Here is a 20,873-nt window from a genome sequence, read left to right on the forward strand (position 1 = left end):
TGGATTTTTGTGAAAATGTGCATTTTAAATAAAGCCTCTTGTTTTTTTTAATTTAATTTCATCAGAAAGCTTTTACTATCAGAAACGAATTTACTTAACACGGAAAGCCTTGAGATGCTTATTTATTTTTTAAAGCGGTAACATTGTCTCAGACGCTACTGCGCCCAACAGTGAAGCACAAATACTGTGAGTCACCCCGTGTTGAATTGCACAATGGGCTGCGTCAGTGTTGGTAGTGCATGTGGATAGTTCTACATGTATATTAGTGGTTGTTGTTAAGCAGCATTAAGCCTATTGTCAACAGCTGCATTGGTTATACTCTCCAATGGCAAAACGCTTGCTACTTGCAAAATGCTATGTATTGTATCCATGAACTCCGTTTCAGGAATCTGAACTGTCTTGTACGGCACTGAAGAGTGGGAATCTGGAAGTCCCTTACCTGGTAAGCGTCTAGCTGTTCATCAGTAAATATCGTTTGCTTATTACCCATCTTAGTCGAGTAATTTTCTTCTTGTACAGATGCATCACATTGGAAGTTCCAAGCGTCTTCTCTGTTTTAGGCATTTATGGCATTTATACGACGTGGTCAGCCACGAAAATAATGACCCGCATAGAAATTCACTCCTATCCGACTTGCAGCAGGTTGTGAGTGCAGCTCTCTCCATATAGAACCAAAAACCAAGACAAAGAATCTTCCACTAATACGGTGTTCAATTGCCACTTTAAAAAATGAAGGTGTACATGAGGTTCATTCCAAAAGCATTGCGTTGGGAACCTGGACTTGTTTCAGCACCGACTGCTGTCCGCCCACATACTGCCAATATCCACATTGAGACTGTTACTTCAAGCAACTATTTAGCACCACTAGGGGGCGCTAACAGTCTAGCTGTATGAAGCCTTTTTATTTTGTCTTCAGATGTGTGCTATCGTAGGCTGCAACAAACTTATATTATATTATTTGGTGCACATAGAACATATCTTAGGTTAGGCTGTTTGTCAATTCACTTACTCGAAGTCAACGTAATTACTTTTAGTTGTATCGATACTTTAAATATAGCGATACCAATCAAACACCGTGAGGGAAAAGTACCATAGTGTTACAATTAAATGTACACCTAGCAAGCAACACTTTCACGTTTTTTATTTTGCACTACTCTCATCAGTAGGCACTTCCATCATGGTAACAGTGAAAAGTGGGAAACATTGTTTTCTCTACAAAGTCGAGCTTGGGAACGTTGCATTGCAGGGAGGAATTATTATGCTTTTCAGTCAATTTACCCCTTGACCCTGACAGTATCCTAGTAACGAGAAGGTGTAAACAACCACTTCCGGGAATGTTTACCTACAGTAACTTTCGCTAGCCAATTAATGTATTTGTTTAGCATTCTTCCTGTTGTTCTGGTTTACTGAGGCACATAATGGAAAACAAGTTATCTTTAGCGAGGTTTGGTGTCAAAGTCGAGGATATGACACGTGAATAACATAATCAGCAGAGGCAGTTCTCACTAGCTGGTTTGCTAGCATAGCCACTTCGCTAAATGTTGCACCAGCTAACGTTACAAGGTATCTGGTCTATGCCTCTCGGATGTTAGCCGAACGCACAACGTCAGCTGTCCGGCAGATTAAGCAAGATGACTATGTCATGTTACTGAGAAATCCCGGAGAAGTAATCCTGAAATCTATTTGAACATTGTGCTTACGAATGCCTGAGACTAGAGCTAGGGAGGGATGGAATCAAAGAAAGATAACCAAGGTAAGCTTCGATCAAGCTTGACACCTATGTATAGCGCTGACCTATAATGCAGTAGTTGGTTAGCTGTCCAGTGCACCCTATGCATTTTTAACTAGTCAACTGTAGCACTGCTGCCTCCGTGGCTTGCTATCGTAGCGATAGTCGCAACCACAGCCAATGCTGCAACAGGAGAACGGCAAATCTAGACTAGCCATTGTCATAGCATTAATGAGCAATCCGCGTCTAAGGTTAGCGCATACTTTATTTGTAATGTTAACGTATTGTGTATTCCTCACTAGATATAAAGCATAAAACTGCGATGTTCACATTCAAAATGATTCTCATAGCCCTGCGCTAATGGCGTTTCTTAAGAACCCTTTAATGACATCCAAGCCTACTGTAGCTGCAACACCCCTTTTTTCACCAGTTGCTATTCAGCACATTTTGCCAGAACTGCGAACGAAGCATTTAGGTAGAAGCCAGTTGTACGTCCAACAAAACAAGATTTTAATTTATTTTACATATATTCACTAAGTCCTAAGCCAAGTCAGTGTTGAAGAAGATTTGATTTAGCATAAAACAATTGTGTTAAGCTGTTTCCATTACGTGATATTTGATCATTATTGTGCATGTTTAATGCCTACTACAACATTTTTCTATGGTAGGCTTGCATGCAGTGCATGTCAAGATGGCTATTAACCTGAACAGTTAAGTAAAACAATATTTGAAAAGCCTTTCAGTAACTCAACTATTAATTGATCCGGTAAGAGTAATACATTCAGTAATACAAGTAAATACATGTATGTAATTCAATGTAGTTCATGTGGAATATTTTGCCAACGCATCTAGTATTACTCACTAAAGATGTGCTTGTGTCTTTATGAAGTAAAACTATGTTATATGTATCTGCTTCATAGAAAGGTTATAATTTTATAATGGAAAGTAGCAGAAGGCCTGTGTTGAACTACTGCATTCAGCTGGGTAAACTGGTAATTAATGCATTAATGCAGTTGTGCAAGGAGGTCACATCTGAGCGGCATCTTCAGTCAATTTTGCATTTAGAGCCCAATTCAGTTATATCTAGCAAGGAATAGCTACCTTAACATTTACCAATGGACCTGTCCAAAATGGTTACCTCGACCATGCTCTCAAAACCATCTAAAGAGTAATTATGCTAAAAAGCTTTTCTACAATGCATGCACACATATTTAGTTGCCACACTTAACGGCAAAGGGAATGAAGCATTAGAACAAGACTGCTATATCAAGCCATTAATAGCTCCTTGGTAAACTGGATAAAAACATTCTGTGGTACATTTTCTTTACTGTAATGTGGACATTGATTCCACGTGAACATAATGTGTTAAATTAACACAGAATTTATTTTTCAGTTTAAAAAAATGGATTCATGCCCCTATCTAAAACAGGCGTGTAGATAAACAGGCTCACACCAAGAACAATCTTATATTGGTTGTATTAGCAATATTTGCAATCTCAACTACAAGATGATTGTATTGCAAAATCTCTGCTTTTAAGATATTAAATGCAACCTTAGTTTTTCATGGAGGAAAAAAAAGTCATGGTCCAACTCACATCTTGATTATTATGAAAACCAAACATTCACAGTGAAAAAGCACATGACAGACAAAAGCACATGGCAGACAAAAACACAAACAAAAGCACATGGCAGGGTGATGAATAGAAATTTCCAGCATGGAAGCCAGTAGTCTTAAACCAGGCAGGAGTACTGACAGGAATTAATCATAGAAGAGTGCGTTACAAATAAAATGAATTAATATTATTATTATTATTATTATCGCATGTAAAAACACAGCATAAAGACACAATCCACATCTGTATTTTATTGGGAACACATAAAAACAGTTGAAAACGCTATTAGCTAAGTTTGATTATTTCAATGTTCTTGCAGAGGAAATGGGAATCAATTTCAAATGCTTAAACATATTTACACTCCAAACAACCGAGTTATTTTGTTTAAACTGTTTATTTGTGAGTTAATTAAAGTTAATGATAATTAATAACTTCCACATTTTTAAGGATTAAGGCATGTTATTTTGTTACGGTTGTCTGCTAGAGTACTGCACAGTGGTGCGCTAGAGGCTGACGAGCAGAGAAGTCAGTAAAAAGCACTGAGCCTTTAGTAACACAGCCATCTCTATGTCCAGAGCCTGGCTAGCAGCGCTGTATTCACAGAGTGAGGCTGTTAATTCCCCTCACTGCTTCAGTGATTCTAGCAGACAGGGAAGGAAACTGGGGAAGGAGACTCTCACCTTGCCTCCAGTCATAAGTCATGAGAGCTGTGTGCAGGTTATGAGGGTGGACAGTGGAGTGCTTTTGTACACGTGTGTGTGTGTGTGTGTGTGTGTGTCTGTGTGTGTGTGTGTCTGTGTGTGTGTGTGTGTGTGTGTGTGTGTGTGTGTGTGTGTGTGTGTCTGTGTGTGTGTGTGTGTGTGTGTGTGTGTGTGTGTGTGTGTGTGTGTGTGTGTCTGTCCGTGTGTGTGTGTGTGTGGGTGTGTGTGTGTGTGTCTGTGTGTGTGTGTGTGTGTCTGTGTGTGTGTGTGTGGGTGTGTGTGTGGGTGTGTGTGTGTGTGTCTGTGTGTGTGTGTGTGTGTGTGTGTGTGTGTGTGTGTGTGTGTGTGTGTGTATCACCGTTGTTTGCAGGCTATTAGAGTGGGCAGTGGAGTGCTTTCGCACACGTCTGTGTGTGGGTGTGTGTGTGTGTGTGTGTGTGTGTGTGTGTGTGTGTTTGTGTGTGTGGGTGTGTGTGTGTGTGTGTGTGTGTGTGTGTGTGTGTGTGTGTGTGTGTGTTTGTGTGTGTGTGTGTATCACCGTTGTTGCAGGTTATGAGAGTAGACAGTGGAGTGCTTTTGTACGTGTACGTGTGTGTGTGTGTGTGTGTCACCGTTGTGCCATCCCACTGCCTTACAGAGCCAGACTACAGCAAGATCACTGCTAAGCTGCTCAAATCAAGGACTGGAGAATTCGATGTGGAATCCATTCTGTTTCTCAAGCTGAAAAGTCTTGGTAAGGTTACCTTTTTTATTAAAAACCAGACTCCTTTAAGTCGCCTTTATTTGAATGCGAGTTCACAGTGTCTGTTTTTCTTTTCTTACTGGGTCTCACAGGAATTTGTGATCTGGGATGCATCGGAGAATGTATAAACCTGGAGAGGCTCGATCTGTCTGGGAATAATATCACAAATATAGCTCCTCTGGCGTCGCTCCGACTTCTCCTTGTTCTTAATGTGTCTGCAAATCGAATTTCCAATATAGGTATGCACTCTTGAATTCTGCTTTCTGGGATGTTGATTTTTTTGTTTGTTTGTTACTCAATACTGTATACGTAAAATTATGGCATGATGGCTCATATTTCTGATAATATGATAAAAGTAACGATTATTTTTCTTTCCATGTTTACTGATACATGTGAAAAAAAAATGCTATTATTAAAGACAGTTCTTTCTATATTGCAGAACCCCTCTCCAGCTGTGAAAGTTTGCAGAGTCTTAATGTGGCTGGTAACCTCATACCCAGGTATGTAGTACAGTGCACATCTATGCATTGTGTCACTATGACCACGGAGTATTAGATTAGAGGCTATCTGTGCAGTGCAGACAGGACTATAATAAGTAATAATAATATTAATAGTGCATTTGATTTGTAACACACTTTTCATTCAGAAGAATCTCAGAGAACCAAGTAATGTCTTTAGAGTCACTGAAAATGTGAATGTGAGAAAATATGATTTCAAAGATATGTGTTAAATGTCTAGGTGCACATATGCCTTTTTCACACTCTTTAAAAGTTGAGATCACAATGTTTTGTAGCCGACTGCACACTTAAATAATGATGGGAAGTGATGCACACTGCATGTTTGTATTGCATGCTATCTTCTGCATGTGATACTTAATTATAGAAATAGTAGGTTGTTAGCTAAATATAAAACAGCTAAACACATACACACACACACACACACACACACACATATATATATTTAAATTTATATTCTGTTGGCATTCACAGTACTGAAAACCTCCTATGCCTTAAGTCTCTAAAAAAGCTGGAGAGTATTCGACTGAAGGATAACACTTATAATTACTCCAATCCAGGTAAGAGATTTGCTCGCAGTGGCCTTGTGTTAGTCATTTTTTCACAGATACTATGCCACTATGTGCCATAACTTGTTATTATTAATATCATCTAGTCTGCAAAAACTCACCTTACCGGAATATACTCTTGGAAATGTTTCCAAACATCAAAGTGCTTGATGGTGAGTACACATGCCACTATTATATTTCACTCCAGTCGTTTATTTCACTCCATATCAGTGACAGTTTAATGAATACAAAAAAAAGATGTATTAATGAATTACCGTTATGTAAACTTTTAAGATGTATTAATTCATTACCATTATGTAAACTTTAAAGATGTATTAATTCATTACCATTATGTTAACTTTTAGGCGAGAGAGTGGTTGGCCGTGGAAGTGACTTATATCAACTATGCAAAGATATCGATGACACCATTAAAGGTAACTTCAGCAGCATTTTAAAGTTGGGCCATTGTGTGTGTGTGTGTGTGTGTGTGTGTGTGTGTGTGTGTCTACATTAAATGCTACAGCACTTCAGCAGCATTTTGAAGTTGTGTTAATGAGTGAGAGGGCGTCTGCAGGATAATTCAGCTTGGAAGTGACTGTTTAAATGCTTTGCATGTGCTTACAGAATGATCAAGCTCTTCCTTTTATTCCTCAATTTACTGACTATCTCAGTACAATTGAACCAGGGAACCATTAAATAGATTAGTTTACACATATCCAACAGACCTTATGCCAAACACAATTGATTGGGTGGACAAAACTCCAACAGAGCATGCTATGTAAGCAGTGAACTCTGTCAAGTGATAATCAGAGTGTCTTGTAACCATGGCAACATCCTGAATTTTTACAGCCGGTATGTTTAAAAATGGCCAACTGCCAGAGAGGCCTGACTGCAATCCTTGGGTGGATGATGGGTTCTGGGAGCTAAAAAGATCAAACAGCGCTATAGTGGAAGAGGCCTACAAGCAGTTTAATGGTAAAGCATTTCCTTTCACAGTTTCACAGTGCTGTTATACTCTGTCTTATATCTGAGGTTTTTGTTTGCTGGCTAACTTATTAATAATTAACGAATGTTTTCCTAAGCTTTCCATGTGCGTTGTCTGTTAACAGATGTTCTCCATGAATGCAGGCTCCTAAACAGCAGAGCAGCTACTGTCATCTTACAAACTGAGAGAACTTACGGTGGGAAAAATCAACCAAAGCAGTATGCTGTTTGATACAAGAGACTCGCCTCATAGCAAACTTTTTTATTTATTTGATGATTTCCTTACTTGTTTACCTTACGCAATGTTCCTTGTCAAAGCTTTATGAAGTAACCATGTTTGTTTTTCTACTAGAAAAGCTTTTCTGATAAAATGTAGCGCCTGTGCTAAATGTCTCCAAACCCGACGTGCTGCCTGTTACAAAAGAGTTTAGATTAAGACGCTTCCTCTGAGTGAGTCATGGTGAAGAACTATGTCTGTGTTTGTCTCTGTGAACCCTTGAATCAAGTCATCTCAGGATGCTTCAAGCACACACAACACAATATTGTATGAAAACCACAATGCTTTTATTAATGCTGCTATTTGGATAAACTGGGAATTTGTTAAGCATTTTTTTTTACCTTATTTTCTTCAGAATATTTTTTATTAAAGCTTGTCCCATTATCCATTGCTCTCAGATCATTTGGTCAGGCCTTCAATTTGGCCCTGGTTCCAGAGAATGTTTAGTATCTGTTGAGGATACATAGGTGGACTTTACTTTTTTTCTGCAAGTCATTACATCATTTAAATGTTTCAATGTATTTGACTACATTTCAAAATCTTGAAAGTTCCCCTTGAGTTTCTCTGACAGAACTTACAGTGGGCAAACTTTTACAAATAGCACAACATGGGCAGAGATTAAAAGCTGTTCTTCAATTTAGCATCATCAGTTTTGTAGTGGCAGCTCCCAAGTTTCAGTTGAATGCTTGCATTGCATAGATGTCTCTTCTTATAAGGTTACAATAACAAACTCGTAAAGGTTGCATTAGGAAGCCAATTGGGACAAGGAATATTCCTTGTAGACTATTGTCTCCACAAATACAGTGAGACAAAACAGGCTGATCCTTTTGTCTCCTGAAATTCACTTGTATGTGCTGCCATCTAGTGGCAAAAAGGACACCCAATCTCTCCCATGCTCCTTTTCTGTATCTCGATCCCTCCTACATAGAAAAGTGAAATCTGGCCTTGACTGTTTTTGTTACCTTTTTGGGTGGATATCATAAATACCATTATTCTCACCATTTCTGTTGGTAACTCAGTTATTATGTATTCGTATAAAAATCCGGACCATGAATGTAGAGTATTTTGTAGGAAGTGATGATCAGCTGATGGTAAGGCAACTTTGCAATGAAGAGCGAAGGCTTTTTTGTTTTTAAGCGATCCTTGTCAGCTGGTCCTAAGCCATTTGCCATTGTTTTTTGCCATTCCATCTGATGTTACGTCGTGTTAAATAAAGATTTTCTTTGTCAACACATGATGCCGTCACTTGATCTTGCTGACATCCCAGAATTGACTTTCTACAGTCTGCTCCCTGGTATAATAACAGAAATATCTGTTTCATGTGTAACTTTAACCTGAAAAACACATGTATTTAGAATGTTGTGCTTTTAAGCAACGGGTTAATGATTAACCAAGAAAGGGAGAGTTCCTTAAAGATCGTTGTTTCCAGAGCCGTTAGAGATTCCAGGGGTTCAATGTGGTGTCTCATCCACTCCAGCAGGGGCGAGAGCCGTCTTGAATCGTGGAGTTTGGGGTAAGGCGCTGCCTTTGCGTGTGAGGAAACGGTAGCTGAGGCATGAGAGGTTGCCATAATTTACTAAATGCTTCACTACTTTGGGGTGTGAGACACCATGCATAACCGAGGGGAGGAGTGGTCTGCCTACATTCAAATGGGTTAATTTGTCACAAAGTTATAATTTTTTTCGTTGTCTGTTTTATTGTCTGTTTCATTCCTCTCTCCATTCCTTCCTGGCTTTGTATATGAGGAATGTATTTTTAAAACACATATATATGAAGACCAATTACATAGTTTAATAACTTGTGAACACCTACACAGTGTGATTACGTTTTTATTCGTTTGATAACAATTTACAAATGTTACCATACTCAGAACGCAAATGTAAACAAAGATGGGGAAGGATCATTAAGCGGGGAATTTGCGCTAGTCTGGCAACCCAAGTAGTTGCTCAATGTGTCAGTGGATGGGATACCGGATAGCTGCTTGTGCTGCCACCGCTACGTTCAGACAGTAGTAACACTCAGACCTGCTAGGATGGCTGGAAACGCGTGGAGGTCAACGGTAAGGGATTGATACACAGCATAAAACGAAAGAGAAATAATATCTACTTGAATGTTGTGCCCTAATTGAGTGCTTTCTTATTTGAATTACGACTGATAGCGATAAAGGTGTTGAGAGCTTTGAACTTCACAGAGGATGCCTTAGAGGCCTCCCGTTTTAATGCCCTTCACATCAGCTCACTGGCAGAGAACATGTGAACATGTAATTTATCGGTAGTTGTCCAATTAGGTTGATAGCCTTAGTTTGGCGTTTGTTTGACTCATGTAATACATTTATGTGTGACCGCATTTCCATTCATTATGTCAGGTTGTTCCTAGTAATGTTTAGCTAATCTGATGGGGACTCCGTAGACTTTCACTAAATTTTAGCATGCTTGCTAACTGTGGTATGCCATGTTAGCATGCGGAACGAATAGCTTTGAATGCCGCGCTGTAAAGCATCTCTGCTAGCCAGCTCACTAACCCGACTACCTTTAGCTTGTAATATAGATAAAATAAAATAGCTAGCTCGCTAGCTGATACATTGACATTTAGCAATGCTGCCTAACGTTGTTCCAACAAAGACATGTGCTTACCATTTTTCGCAGATTTTTAATCTTCTGGAAAGATACGGTTTATGGATAGGAGACAAGGGTAAAACCAATGAAGTATGAATGCTTTCAAATGTCAATACCCGCTAGCGAGGTAGAACGTCTGAGCGAGTTAGCCAGCTAGCTAGTTAGCTCGCTAGCAAGCTTGGTTACTGTCAAGCCGACCATAGCTCACTAGCTAGCTAGCTTTCTGCGTGTTTTAAGCTTCACTGGCAAATCTGAGGTGGACATTTTGATGTGTTAATTTGACTTAAATGAAATCACACATCGCACTGTTAGAAAGAGATAAGCACTTTTTCGGATGATGCTTTTTGAGGTAATTGTTCCTAGATGGTCTACTAGACCAAGGTCACATTCCAGCTTCAGTACGGCTGCACTCATCCCATTGAGTCGACCTTTGAGATGAAGGATATCGTGACTAGCTTACTACAGTGTGTCTCTCGGTCTGTCAGAGATGCTGTTGTATTGTCATTAAACGATTTCATGTTTAAGTTGGCCAATTTATATTAAGTTGCTGCAAGTAAGATGATTGATTCATAATTTCATACCAAGTTTACATATGGTATCGCTAGATTTCAAGCAACACAAATAGTTTTCGTTGGTATTCCCTGTCAACATGGTTCTCACCAATGGCCAAACCTATAGCTAACTATCAGTTGGGGAAGAAGGTTTTTCGGGAATGTAAACTGGGTCGGGTTGCCTGCTCCTGACATGAATGGAATTGTTGATCAACTAATTCCAGACAACACTGCGTCTAACCTCAAGTCTTTTGAATGTGTAGGAGTAAAAAATGTCCTTCGCAGATCTGCTAACCCTGTTTTACCCTTTGACATGGTCTCAGAGATTCTGACAATCACTGCCAGGCACAAATTGGATGGTTGGTAAAATGAGAGGGATGAGCTCAACCTTAATTGCACTGTTGCAGGCCTATCCCTCAACCTACACCATTCTAACACACACATTTGGCTCAGCTACTTTATTTTAAAAGCAACATGAATTTGGTGCCACAGGATCTTTGAAACCATTACTTTTGAACCAGGGATTAATTAACAGTTTCTGGGCATCTCCTACAGATGGTAACCAATCCTCTCTCCAAAATAGTTTGTTCTGGTCTCTCGTCTCTATTTAATATTACTTTGAATTGCTAAAATCTGAACTCATTCTAATTTCTCGACATTGATTGGCTAATCATTCATATAAATGCTGTTTATATGAATGATACGATACGGAATATACGATATTCCCAGAAATGAACATAATTAATCCCTGTTCAAATGCATGCGTGAAACTGCATGTGTGTAACTCGTGCAACACTAACTGGCCCCTTGCATCTCCAGAAACTGTCTCCACTTAAAAGCTCTAAGGTGTCATGAAGTCTTATTTGTTTGAATGGGAAACATCATTTTGTTTGTGTAGTGTTGCAGATCGTCCCATCACTGCACTGCACAATCAATCAATCGGTCAATCAGTCACCTCACCGGAACATATGGCACCTACAGCTGTGTTAGCTCTGCTTGACTGTTCCATTGAAGTGGTTATGCTTCCCATTGTTTATCTTACCATGGCAATAATCTAACTGTGTGCCTGCCGAACTGGAGTGGCTCTTAACAATAACCATCCTGCATACAGCCTTTGACTCCTTGCCTGATAAGATTAACACTGAATGACGGTGAGCTTCTTAAGCGTTAGAGTGGGCAAGACCAAACGGGTCACCCGGGCGACTGTTGTAGCAGGACAACAAGTATGGCCCTGTAGTCACTCCTCTCCCTTTTCCAGTGAGGTGTGTGTGTGTGTGTCCTACTCTCCTTTGGGTCAACATTCATTCTCTGTGTCTAATAGGCAAGTGTCCAGCTCTAGCAGCTGTGCTGGTCTAAGTCAGTGATATTATTTGTGTTGAGGACACAGCCCCTGTGTGTGTGTGTGTGTGTGTGTGTGTGTGTGTGTGTGTGTGTGTGTGTGTGTGTGTGTGTGTGTGTGAGGGTCTATGTCTTTAACTCCCCTGGATGTGCTTCTTCTTGCAGGTGTCCCGTGTGATGGGGGCGGTGAGGAGTCAGGCCCCTCAACCCCGAAACACCAGAGGGGTGAGTCACACCACAACTGTTCTCCGCTGGTATGGAGAGGGGTAATTGTGTTGACAGTGGTACAGGAGGTAGAGAAGTTGTTAAGTAATTAGAAGGTTGCTAGTTTGATTCCCTGTCGAAGTGTCCTTGAGCAAGACACTGAACCCCTAATGGTGCAGTGTGCCATCAGTGGAAATGTAAGATAAAAGTTGGATAAAAGCGTCTGCTAAATGACTAAATGTAAATGTAACTGCCCCCCCCCCCCCCCCCCCCCCCCCCCACTCGACACACACACACACAGTGTTTAGTACTTACATTGACCCATGAATCCCTATCTGGGTGGGAGATTGACACTCGACAAAGGGCCAAATGCAGGTGAATTTGATTAACCTAACAGCCACGGTGAAGGGTTATAAAAGGAAGCACTTGACAAACATACTTGAGATTGAATTAGTTAACTCTATCTACAGGCGCCCACCCTAAATAGTGCTGTTGCTTACTAGCCTATTCGGCTGCTGTCTGGTCGAGAGGATGGTTTCACAGCTATTATTGAATTTAGTTGCCTGTCCGACCTACATACACATGCCAACGCCAGGAGGACATCCTGGTAACAGTCAAATTGATGACGACATTGGAGTTCTTATGTTGGTGTACAAATTGTTATGTAGGCTACGTTATATTTGTGTTTGTAACATAGATTGTTATTGAAAATAGGGCGCGGAAAGTTTCAAATTTGTCCTGTAAAATAAATTCTTTAGGATACCACTCCAGCAAAAACAATCTTAGCAGGAACCGTGCGTGCGTGCGTGCGTGCGTGCGTGCGTGGTGTGAAGGAGAGAGAACTAAAAATGACTATTGAATTCATACATTGTATGGGTATTTTTTTTTGTTTGTTTTTCAAAGAAGGTCAAACGTTACCCAAAAGTCTGATGACAAAATGGTAGCTGGTTAAAAATAAGAGTGGCTGGTAGAATTTAGAATCCACCAGCCACAAATCCCTTTACAGAGGTACACTTTAGCTAGCAAATATATATTTTACCAGGTCCAGGCAATAGAGCTGTGCTGGATCACTGCTTTACCAGCAATAGAGCTGGGGTGGATCACTAGAGTGGATTGTCTGGAGTGGAGTTATGGGATTCTTGGGTGTTGCAATGGGGCACCATGCCATTCTTAGTAACATGTTGGCCTTTAGGGGTGAAGAGGTTGGAAAGCCTGAGAGGTGTGTGCGCGGTGTGTGTGTGTGTGTGAGAGTGAAAGAGAGACAAGGGACTCTGAGAAACACAGTTCTACTTGCTGACAGGAGGGACTGAATGTGACTAGCCATAATATCAAGGAGGATGTTTTGTGAGCAATATGAACATTGTAGGCACTAAAAATAACTTAATAAATAATAATTTACTTTTCACTCAGTACTTGAAATATGACGACTAATTTTAGAGCCACATTATTATGTATCTAGGAAACGCATACTGATGAAAGTGAATATCTGTACTCTTGTCACTTTAGGTAGTCTATAAATAAATGTAATGTATTGTAATGGTTCATATTAGTTCAAAAGCTCCAGGATGCCTTGCATTGGGTGATTCCTGGCTCAGTGCCCCAGTGGTGCAGTAGGTCAGTGGGGAAATGCCTTGTCTTGTGTCAGCTGTGTGTGTGTTGTGTTTTGCCTCCTGCAGATGCAGACCGTGACACTAATCCCCGGGGATGGCATCGGTCCAGAGATCTCCTCAGCTGTAGTGAAAATATTTGAAGCGGCTAAAGTAAGCATCCACACACACACACACACACACTAAAGTAAGCATCCACGCCAGCTTAAGGCCTCTTCACTAAAGTGGGCAGAGTCCCTGTTTATAAACACATCCCACTTCCAGACTGCTTAACACTCCATCTTAATACTTTGTCACTAGTTGGAGTGAGTACATACTTATATACACACACACACCTTCATCTCTCTGACTCCGAACTGTTTTTGATTGACCCAACTGAGCAAGTCTGAACATGTCAGCTTAGCTGAATATCATAAGAACTACTACAGTATCGCAACGCTGTTAGTTATCGGACGGCGTGTGTTATCGGCAAACGTTTACGTTGTCATGTTAATCCATTATTAAACTTTAGCATTTTGATAGTTAAACAGAACGGCCGATATTTGACACTGTCTGATAACTGACATAGCTACGCTACAATTCTAACTGTGAAGCAATCTGTATGCAACTTGGCCAGAGATTAGAATGTTGTGTTCCCTGAATAGAATTCTGTGTTCCCTGAATAGAATTCTTTGCCGGCAGTAGAAGGGGCTGTTTGGTCATTGGGTAACTGAGATAATAGCATGGCCTTGGTGTGAATATTAGCCCTCGTTCAGAGCCACGTGTGTTGACATGGCCGATGCCAGCTGAATGAAACCCCCGGTTGTCCCACAGGCCCCTATTCAGTGGGAGGAGCGGAACGTTACCGCCATAAAGGGACCCGGAGGCAAGTGGATGATCCCGCCAGATTGCAAGGAGTCGATGGACAGGTGCCTGATCGGACTAAAGGGTACGCCAGCATGTCACGCATTCACGCATGGGGTGCTTAGCAACAACCATGCCATGTAGTAAAGGTAGACGTTATTCAGTCTTAGTGTTTGTTTGGTGGTTTTATTTTATTTATTTATTATCTGATTTTGTAAATGTAACCTCATTTTACATTTGCGTAAATATAAAAAATAGAAATGATTGCAAATAATTGTACAGAGAGGGTTGAAATGCACCCTAAAGAAGGTTGACGTGATTCAGTCATAGTGTTTGTTTGGTGGTTTTAAGATTTTCCAAATGTAACCTTATTTAACATTTGCGTAAATATATATATAAAAAAACTATCTATTACAAATAATTGTACAAAGAGTTGAAATGCACACTAAAGCACACCTGCAAAATAAATAGATAACAAAGTGGTCAGAACGGTAGATGTTTTGAACTCCCAGAGAAGTTCTTCATTGGCTCGTGTGTGTGTGCATGCTCGTGTGTGTGTGTGTGTGTGTGTGTTTGTAGTGTGACCTTATTTGACCTCTGACCCTTGTCTCATAGGACCTCTTAAGACTCCCATCGCTGCTGGCCACCCCTCCATGAACCTGCTGCTGAGGAAGACCTTTGACCTCTATGCCAACGTGCGCCCCTGCGTGTCCATCGAGGGCTACAAGACCCCCTACACCGACGTCAACCTCGTCACCATCCGGGAGAACACCGAGGGAGAGTACAGCGGCATCGAGCACTTGGTACGTTCACACCACATAGGCGACTGACACCGGCATCGAGCACTTGGTACGTTCACACCACATAGGCGACTGACACCGGCATCGAGCACTTGGTACGTTCACACCACATAGGCGACTGACACTGGCATCGAGCACTAGGTACGTTCACACCACATAGGCGACTGACAGCGGCATCGAGCACTTGGTACGTTCACACCACATAGGCGACTGACACCGGCATCGAGCACTTGGTACGTTCACACCACATAGGCGACTGACGTCACCCCCACATTCAGGAGGCCCCTGTTTCTATGCCTACGTCCACTTTGTGTGAAAATCCATGCCACACTTTTTTTTTTTTATAAAGGCCATTATTCTTAGTTTCATTATCTTAATAATTGTGAAGGTTTGAACCCCATCTATCCATGCCTGTATCAGAATTTGAATTTGTGAAATGTCATTATTGTCATTCCCACTTGCACCCATACGTATGCCCTCTTCACCTGCCCAAACCTGTTGCCTTAAAGTTGCGTCCTACTCCGAGCCACCAGGGGGCGTAACAGTGGTGCACCCATTCGTATGCCCTCTTCAGGTGCGTCACCCATTCGTATGCCCTCTTCAGGGTGGTTTGGCCGTTGTTGTAGAACCTGTTCTATAACCTCACTCACACTAAATTATGTCATGTACTTTTTTTTTTTAACGGCCCTCCATACAGCCCCTCCCCCTTGCCATTTGAGTAACTTTGCCATTTGACCCCCCCAAGTGACTTTGCCATTCGACCCCACAAGTGTCGGGGGGGGGGGTGCATCTAATATCCTCTCTCTCACAGCCCTAGCAGGATGTGAGGGCGCTCACTGCATGTTGTGCACTGCTGGTTCTGTCCTGTAGGTAGGTGGAACTACTGTTGCCTTCAGACATTAGATGTCCACTGGCCCCTTCATACCATTGGCTTTCTGTTCAGTTCAGACCCGTGTTCGTTAAGGTCTGTGCAGTGGCCGTCATCATGTTTCACCCATGCGATATCCTCTCAGCTCTGTTTGTGTTCAACACAAAACGCTCTGTGTGTGTGTGTGTGTGTGTGTGTGTGTGTGAGAAAAAAGCTAACCCGTTTGAAACCTCCGTCACACTTCTCCCTGCCTTGCACTCATTTGTATTTATGAATGGGTTGGAGGGCTGCAACAACTATTATTTTCACGATCAAATAATCTGATTTTTTTTTTGCCGTTAATCATAAATAAAATCTTATTTAATGTATACATTTCTAGATCCAAGGTTTGTACACTTACCGTGTATTTTTAATTAAAGAGAGATTATAATTCATATGCAATGCATTACTACATTAACGGATGTGTGCGTTAAAAGAAGCCTAGTTTTAAATTCGGACATGTACACAGCCACACCACTGCTGGAAAAAAAAAACATTGAAATAATTGGCTCATGTAAGCATGACAATCCAACCAAATTTCATGTCATTGCACAACTTATTTTGAAGTGCGGGATAGCAGAAATTAGTGGACACATAGGGTCTTCAATGGAACTCCAAGTCAAAACAAAAGGGTGTTTCTGCTATGTTCATTTCTAGATAATTAGTGATGGCAAAACAGGCTGAAAGAAACGACTTTGGAGTTCCGTGGAAGACGCCGTGTCCAGTCATTTCTGCTATCCCACACTTCAAAATAAGTTGTGCAATGACACATATATCTTGGTGTGGATCGGGTTTAGAGCGAGACTTCTGTTCAGACGTTTTGATCTCTTGTGTGTTAACGGTCCGTGTTCTTGTTCTTCTGCCTCTCGTCTGTCAGATCGTCGATGGCGTAGTTCAGAGCATCAAGCTGATCACCGAGGACGCCAGTCGCCGCATTGCCGAGTATGCGTTTGAGTACGCCCGGAACAACAACAGGACAAGCGTCACGGCTGTTCACAAAGCCAACATCATGTAAGTGCTCTGCATGGGAGATAGTTGTGCCCACGCACAGACAAATTGCAAATGTCTGCCTTTTATTGTTGTTCGTTTCACCAAGGTCATGGTGACCATAGTTTGTACACAAAACCCAAGTAGGACATCTTGACATGACTGACTGACTTCTCTCTCCCTCTCTCTTTCCCTCTCGCCCTCTTTCTTTTTCCCTCTCGCTGTCTCTCTCTTTTTCCCTCTCGCTGTCTCTCTCTCTTTCCCTCTCGCTGTCTATCTTTTTCTCTCTCTCTTTCTTTCTTTCTTTCTTTCTCTTTCTCTCTCTCTTTCTTTCTCTCTCTCCCTTTCTCTCTCTCTCTCTTTCTCTGGACAGGCGCATGTCTGATGGTCTGTTCCTGAGGAAGTGCCGAGAGGTTGCTGAGAACTTCAAGGACATCAAATTCACCGAGATGTACCTGGATACAGTCTGTCTGAACGTACGTATGCCTCACTTCTCGTATATAGTGACAGGGAGTTCATGTTTTGTCTGCAGAGGTCTAGATGCGTGCCTCTACCTCTGACAAACGTAAACATGGAGTTTATGTTCTGTCAGTAGGGATCTGAGTTGCCGACATCTCTATCTAAGAATGCTCTATTGTAATTCTAGAACCCTACTCATTGTTGCTAGGTGACAGGAGATCATGTGTCCACACACTGCAGGACTGTTACACTCTGCATTCCCCTATCCAGTTAACTCAAGCGGTAGAATAAGTTTGACTTAAGTGTTCGTTAACTGTCAAAATTCATAATGTTGTGTGTTTTTTTTTATTTGTTTTTGCTCCACAGATGGTACAGGATCCCTCTAAGTTTGATGTCCTAGTCATGCCCAATCTGTATGGTGACATCTTGAGGTAAATTAATCACAGTGTTTGTATTTGCAGAAGCAGTCTATCAAATTATACTTTTAATGTGCAGCATGTAGTTTTTCAGACTAAAATATAATCATGTCTCTTCATATTTCTTGATGTTACGTTATTAAACACTAAAACAAAATCATGTCTTTTCATATTTTTTGTAGTTACATTATTATTAAACATGACTATCAGAGTCCTAACTTGAGAAGTGTTTACATGCTCACACTGCCTCTGTGTGTGTGTGTACTGTTTCTTCTAGAAGTTAAACTTGAGAAGTGTTTACATGTTCACACTGCCTGTGTGTGTGTACTGTTTCTTCTAGAAGTTTAACTTGAAGTGTTTACATGTTCACACTGCCTGTGTATGTGTACCGTTTCTTCTAGAAGTTTGAGCATTTCTGGCTTTATTGTGTATAAAACCAGGAAGTAGTGTTTTCTTCTCCACGGTGAAGTCTTTGTGTATTCTGTGTGTTTCAGTGACCTCTGCGCTGGGCTCATTGGGGGTCTCGGGGTGACTCCCAGTGGCAACATCGGGGCCAATGGTGTGGCCATCTTTGAATCGGTAGGTGACTTGAGTGACCAGAAACTGCCAAAAGAGAGCTGAGCGCATGAGAGCATGTTGCCATTTTTGCATTATCTTTAGTAGTCTGGTATAATTAAACACACACACTCTGCATTTTGTCAGACTCTTAATTCAGTTGGATGCAAAAAAATCACAAAGGCAACATTTTCTTCCAACTGCATGTTCGTGTTATTCCAGAGCTCCACTGAGCTCGGAAGCATTACGCTGGCAGATCCCAATTAAGACTTCCCAGTTTTCCAGCTGACAATGAACATCTGGGAATTTAGCAGACACTGTTGTGCGTTTCAGATTGCTTTTCTCCAAGGTTGACTTGCAGTACAGTGTAGATACACATTTTCGTGTGTGTGTGTGTGTGTGTGTGTGTGTGTGTGTGTGTGTGTTTGCGTTCCCATGGGGATTGACCCCATGACCTTAGTGTTAGCATCTGGCTCTGCTAATTGAGCTACAGTCTGACCAGAACATGGATGTGATCTAATCGGACCTTTATTGCCCCCCTGCAGGTTCACGGTACCGCTCCTGATATTGCTGGGCTGGATCTGGCCAACCCCACCGCCCTGCTTCTCAGCGCAGTGATGATGCTCCGTCACATGGGTCTCCATGGCTACGCCCAGAAGATCGAGTCCGCCTGCTTCGACACCATCCGAGACAAGAAGGTATCAACCGGGGGGCTGATGGTTTTCAATCATCTACGACTTCCTTCTTAATAATAATAATAATAATAATGAATTCTTGTTACAAACAAAGGATGTGCCTTTATCCGTTCAGGCATTTTTAACTGTCATCGTATGATTGTACGGTGTTGTAACAATTACAGCATATGTCTAATCAGTACTTGTGACGTCTTCAGGGGTTGGACCCATGCCTGTCTTAAGTAGAATTTTGTAAACATTGCAACGCTATCGGGGCCCTTATCTCAGCTCTATGGACATTTAGTTGTAGTTAGCACAGTGTGTGGGATTTATGTTGTCTTCTATTTTAGGAGGAACTTTTCACATGTGTTCCCCTTTTGCCTCCCACTCTCTCCAGGTCCTGACCGGAGATCTTGGTGGAAACTCCAAGTGTTCAGAGTTCACAAGTGAGATCTGCCGAAGAGTAATAGATATGGACTGAACAGGCTCATACTCACAGATTAGAAAGACGTGGATCTCCTCCCAATGACGACACAGATAAAAAAAGAAAAGCTTAAAAAAAACAACCAAACAATCTCATCTTCGTATCATTCTCATATCTACGCACAATTCTACTCCTAAATGTACATGTGTATGTAACTGAAATATAAATAACTCCAGTGGGGTTAAAGACCTGAATGTTTTATTTTCTTTTTCCACCACACATAGAAAGCACTGTCTTAAAAAAAAAAGAAACTTAGTAAAAAAAACAAGAAAATCTCCTGTCCTATGGTTCTGTGTTTTGTGAGATGAGTTTTATGCTGCTTAATCTAAAATGCTATATTTATTGACCGGATGAACTGTCCGGTCCAATACATTTTAAACGTGTTGTCAGCCTGCTGTTCAGTTAATGGCAGAGTGCAAACCTGTCCGGTTTCAGATTTCCAATACATTAAAGTTACTGATATTTTCAACCAAATGGGTCTGTTTATGTTTATGTTTATATTTATTGTTTATGTTTATATTTATATTTATTACCTCCAGCAAGGAGGTTAAGCGATCGGGTCCGTTAATTCATTTGTCCGTCTGTTTGTCTGTCTGTGGACAAGATTTCTCAGAAACTACTGGGCGGATCTTTCTGAAATTTTCACAAGAGGTTAATTTCAGGATGATCCGGATCCAGATCCTTGCTGGAGGTCAGAAATCTCGGATTGCTCTTGTTGTTTATGTTTACGTTTTGGCAAACCATAGAGCTTGTCTGACACGATGAGTGATCCCTATTAGCAGTGGTGTAGTGGTCCCTGGAGAAGTGGGTATACTCCTCATTTTTTTTTTTAAGCAGCCCATACAGCACAGGATAAACGGCCTCTTTTGAGAAGTGGGTATACGCAATGCTGACTGAAAAATAAGTGGGTATACTCCGTATACCTGCGTATACCCTGGACTACACCACTGCCTAATAGCCAATCTTGTACCCCGTTCTCGTCCATTCCAAATGGGTGTTGGCTAGCATGCGGGTCCCAGTGATGGTCAGTGGCTATTTAAAAGGAATATGACGACAAACACATGCCTTCGCTCCTCGTCAGAGAGTGTACCCTGTGATGGTGGACCTATTCTCGTCATCAGTTACATGAATTGCATTTACGTGAGACAATCACAATGAAACATTCAAATGCCCCACAACAGAGAAGGGTATGTAAAATATTTACTCGTCATACTGCGAACTGCATGAACAAAACATACAACGGTGCAGTGTGGAACAAAGATATTCCAACTATAGTCCCTAAAATCCCTTGACAAGCAATGTTGTGTGTTAGGCTGCTGTGGCT

At 41.3% G+C, this 20,873-nt stretch overlaps 3 protein-coding genes across 5 annotated transcripts in view; 2 read left to right on the forward strand and 1 right to left on the reverse strand.

The window, feature by feature from the left end:
• The window catches only part of cib2 (calcium and integrin binding family member 2), a gene marked incomplete at both ends in the record, with an annotated part of 44,406 nt that extends 35,727 nt beyond the window's left edge, over positions 1–8,679 (reverse strand). For 2 of the 3 annotated variants that reach the window (XM_080846926.1, XM_080846925.1), the window contains one exon: positions 440–490. In XM_080846926.1, the coding sequence (XP_080703052.1) occupies positions 440–490 (51 nt within the window). Of the gene's footprint in view, positions 1–439; positions 491–8,517 lie in introns of those variants that run through there. The other variant, XM_080846924.1, reaches the window with a different exon arrangement.
• Positions 1,729–7,297, forward strand: lrrc61 (leucine rich repeat containing 61; the record flags this gene model as incomplete). The annotated part of the gene is made up of 9 exons (XM_080847342.1): positions 1,729–1,753; positions 4,681–4,776; positions 4,878–5,024; positions 5,225–5,285; positions 5,775–5,860; positions 5,956–6,021; positions 6,214–6,282; positions 6,698–6,823; positions 6,958–7,297. The coding sequence occupies 9 exons, from the start codon at positions 1,729–1,731 to the stop codon at positions 7,062–7,064; spliced, it is 783 nt and encodes a 260-aa protein (XP_080703468.1). The 3' UTR covers positions 7,065–7,297.
• Positions 8,680–9,082: 403 nt separating the features above from the next.
• On the forward strand, positions 9,083–20,023 carry idh3a (isocitrate dehydrogenase (NAD(+)) 3 catalytic subunit alpha). The gene is made up of 11 exons (XM_080848246.1): positions 9,083–9,168; positions 11,779–11,838; positions 13,494–13,577; positions 14,238–14,352; positions 14,883–15,070; positions 16,852–16,985; positions 17,335–17,437; positions 17,787–17,851; positions 18,331–18,415; positions 18,937–19,089; positions 19,463–20,023. Exons 1-11 carry the CDS (start codon positions 9,142–9,144, stop codon positions 19,544–19,546), a joined length of 1,098 nt encoding a protein of 365 aa, XP_080704372.1. The 5' UTR covers positions 9,083–9,141; the 3' UTR covers positions 19,547–20,023.
• Positions 20,024–20,873: the final 850 nt, after the last annotated feature.

Source organism: Sprattus sprattus (genome assembly GCF_963457725.1).
Source record: "Sprattus sprattus genome assembly, chromosome: 11".
Classification (NCBI taxonomy): Eukaryota; Metazoa; Chordata; class Actinopteri; order Clupeiformes; family Clupeidae; genus Sprattus; species Sprattus sprattus.

Coding starts and splice junctions, on each gene's coding strand:
- idh3a (XM_080848246.1), top strand. CDS start 9,142: ATGGCTGGAAACGCGTGGAGGTCAACG. Junction 13,578..14,237: donor AAATATTTGAAGCGGCTAAA/GTAAGCATCCAC, acceptor GTTGTCCCACAG/GCCCCTATTCAGTGGGAGGA. Junction 17,438..17,786: donor TGGATACAGTCTGTCTGAAC/GTACGTATGCCT, acceptor TTTGCTCCACAG/ATGGTACAGGATCCCTCTAA.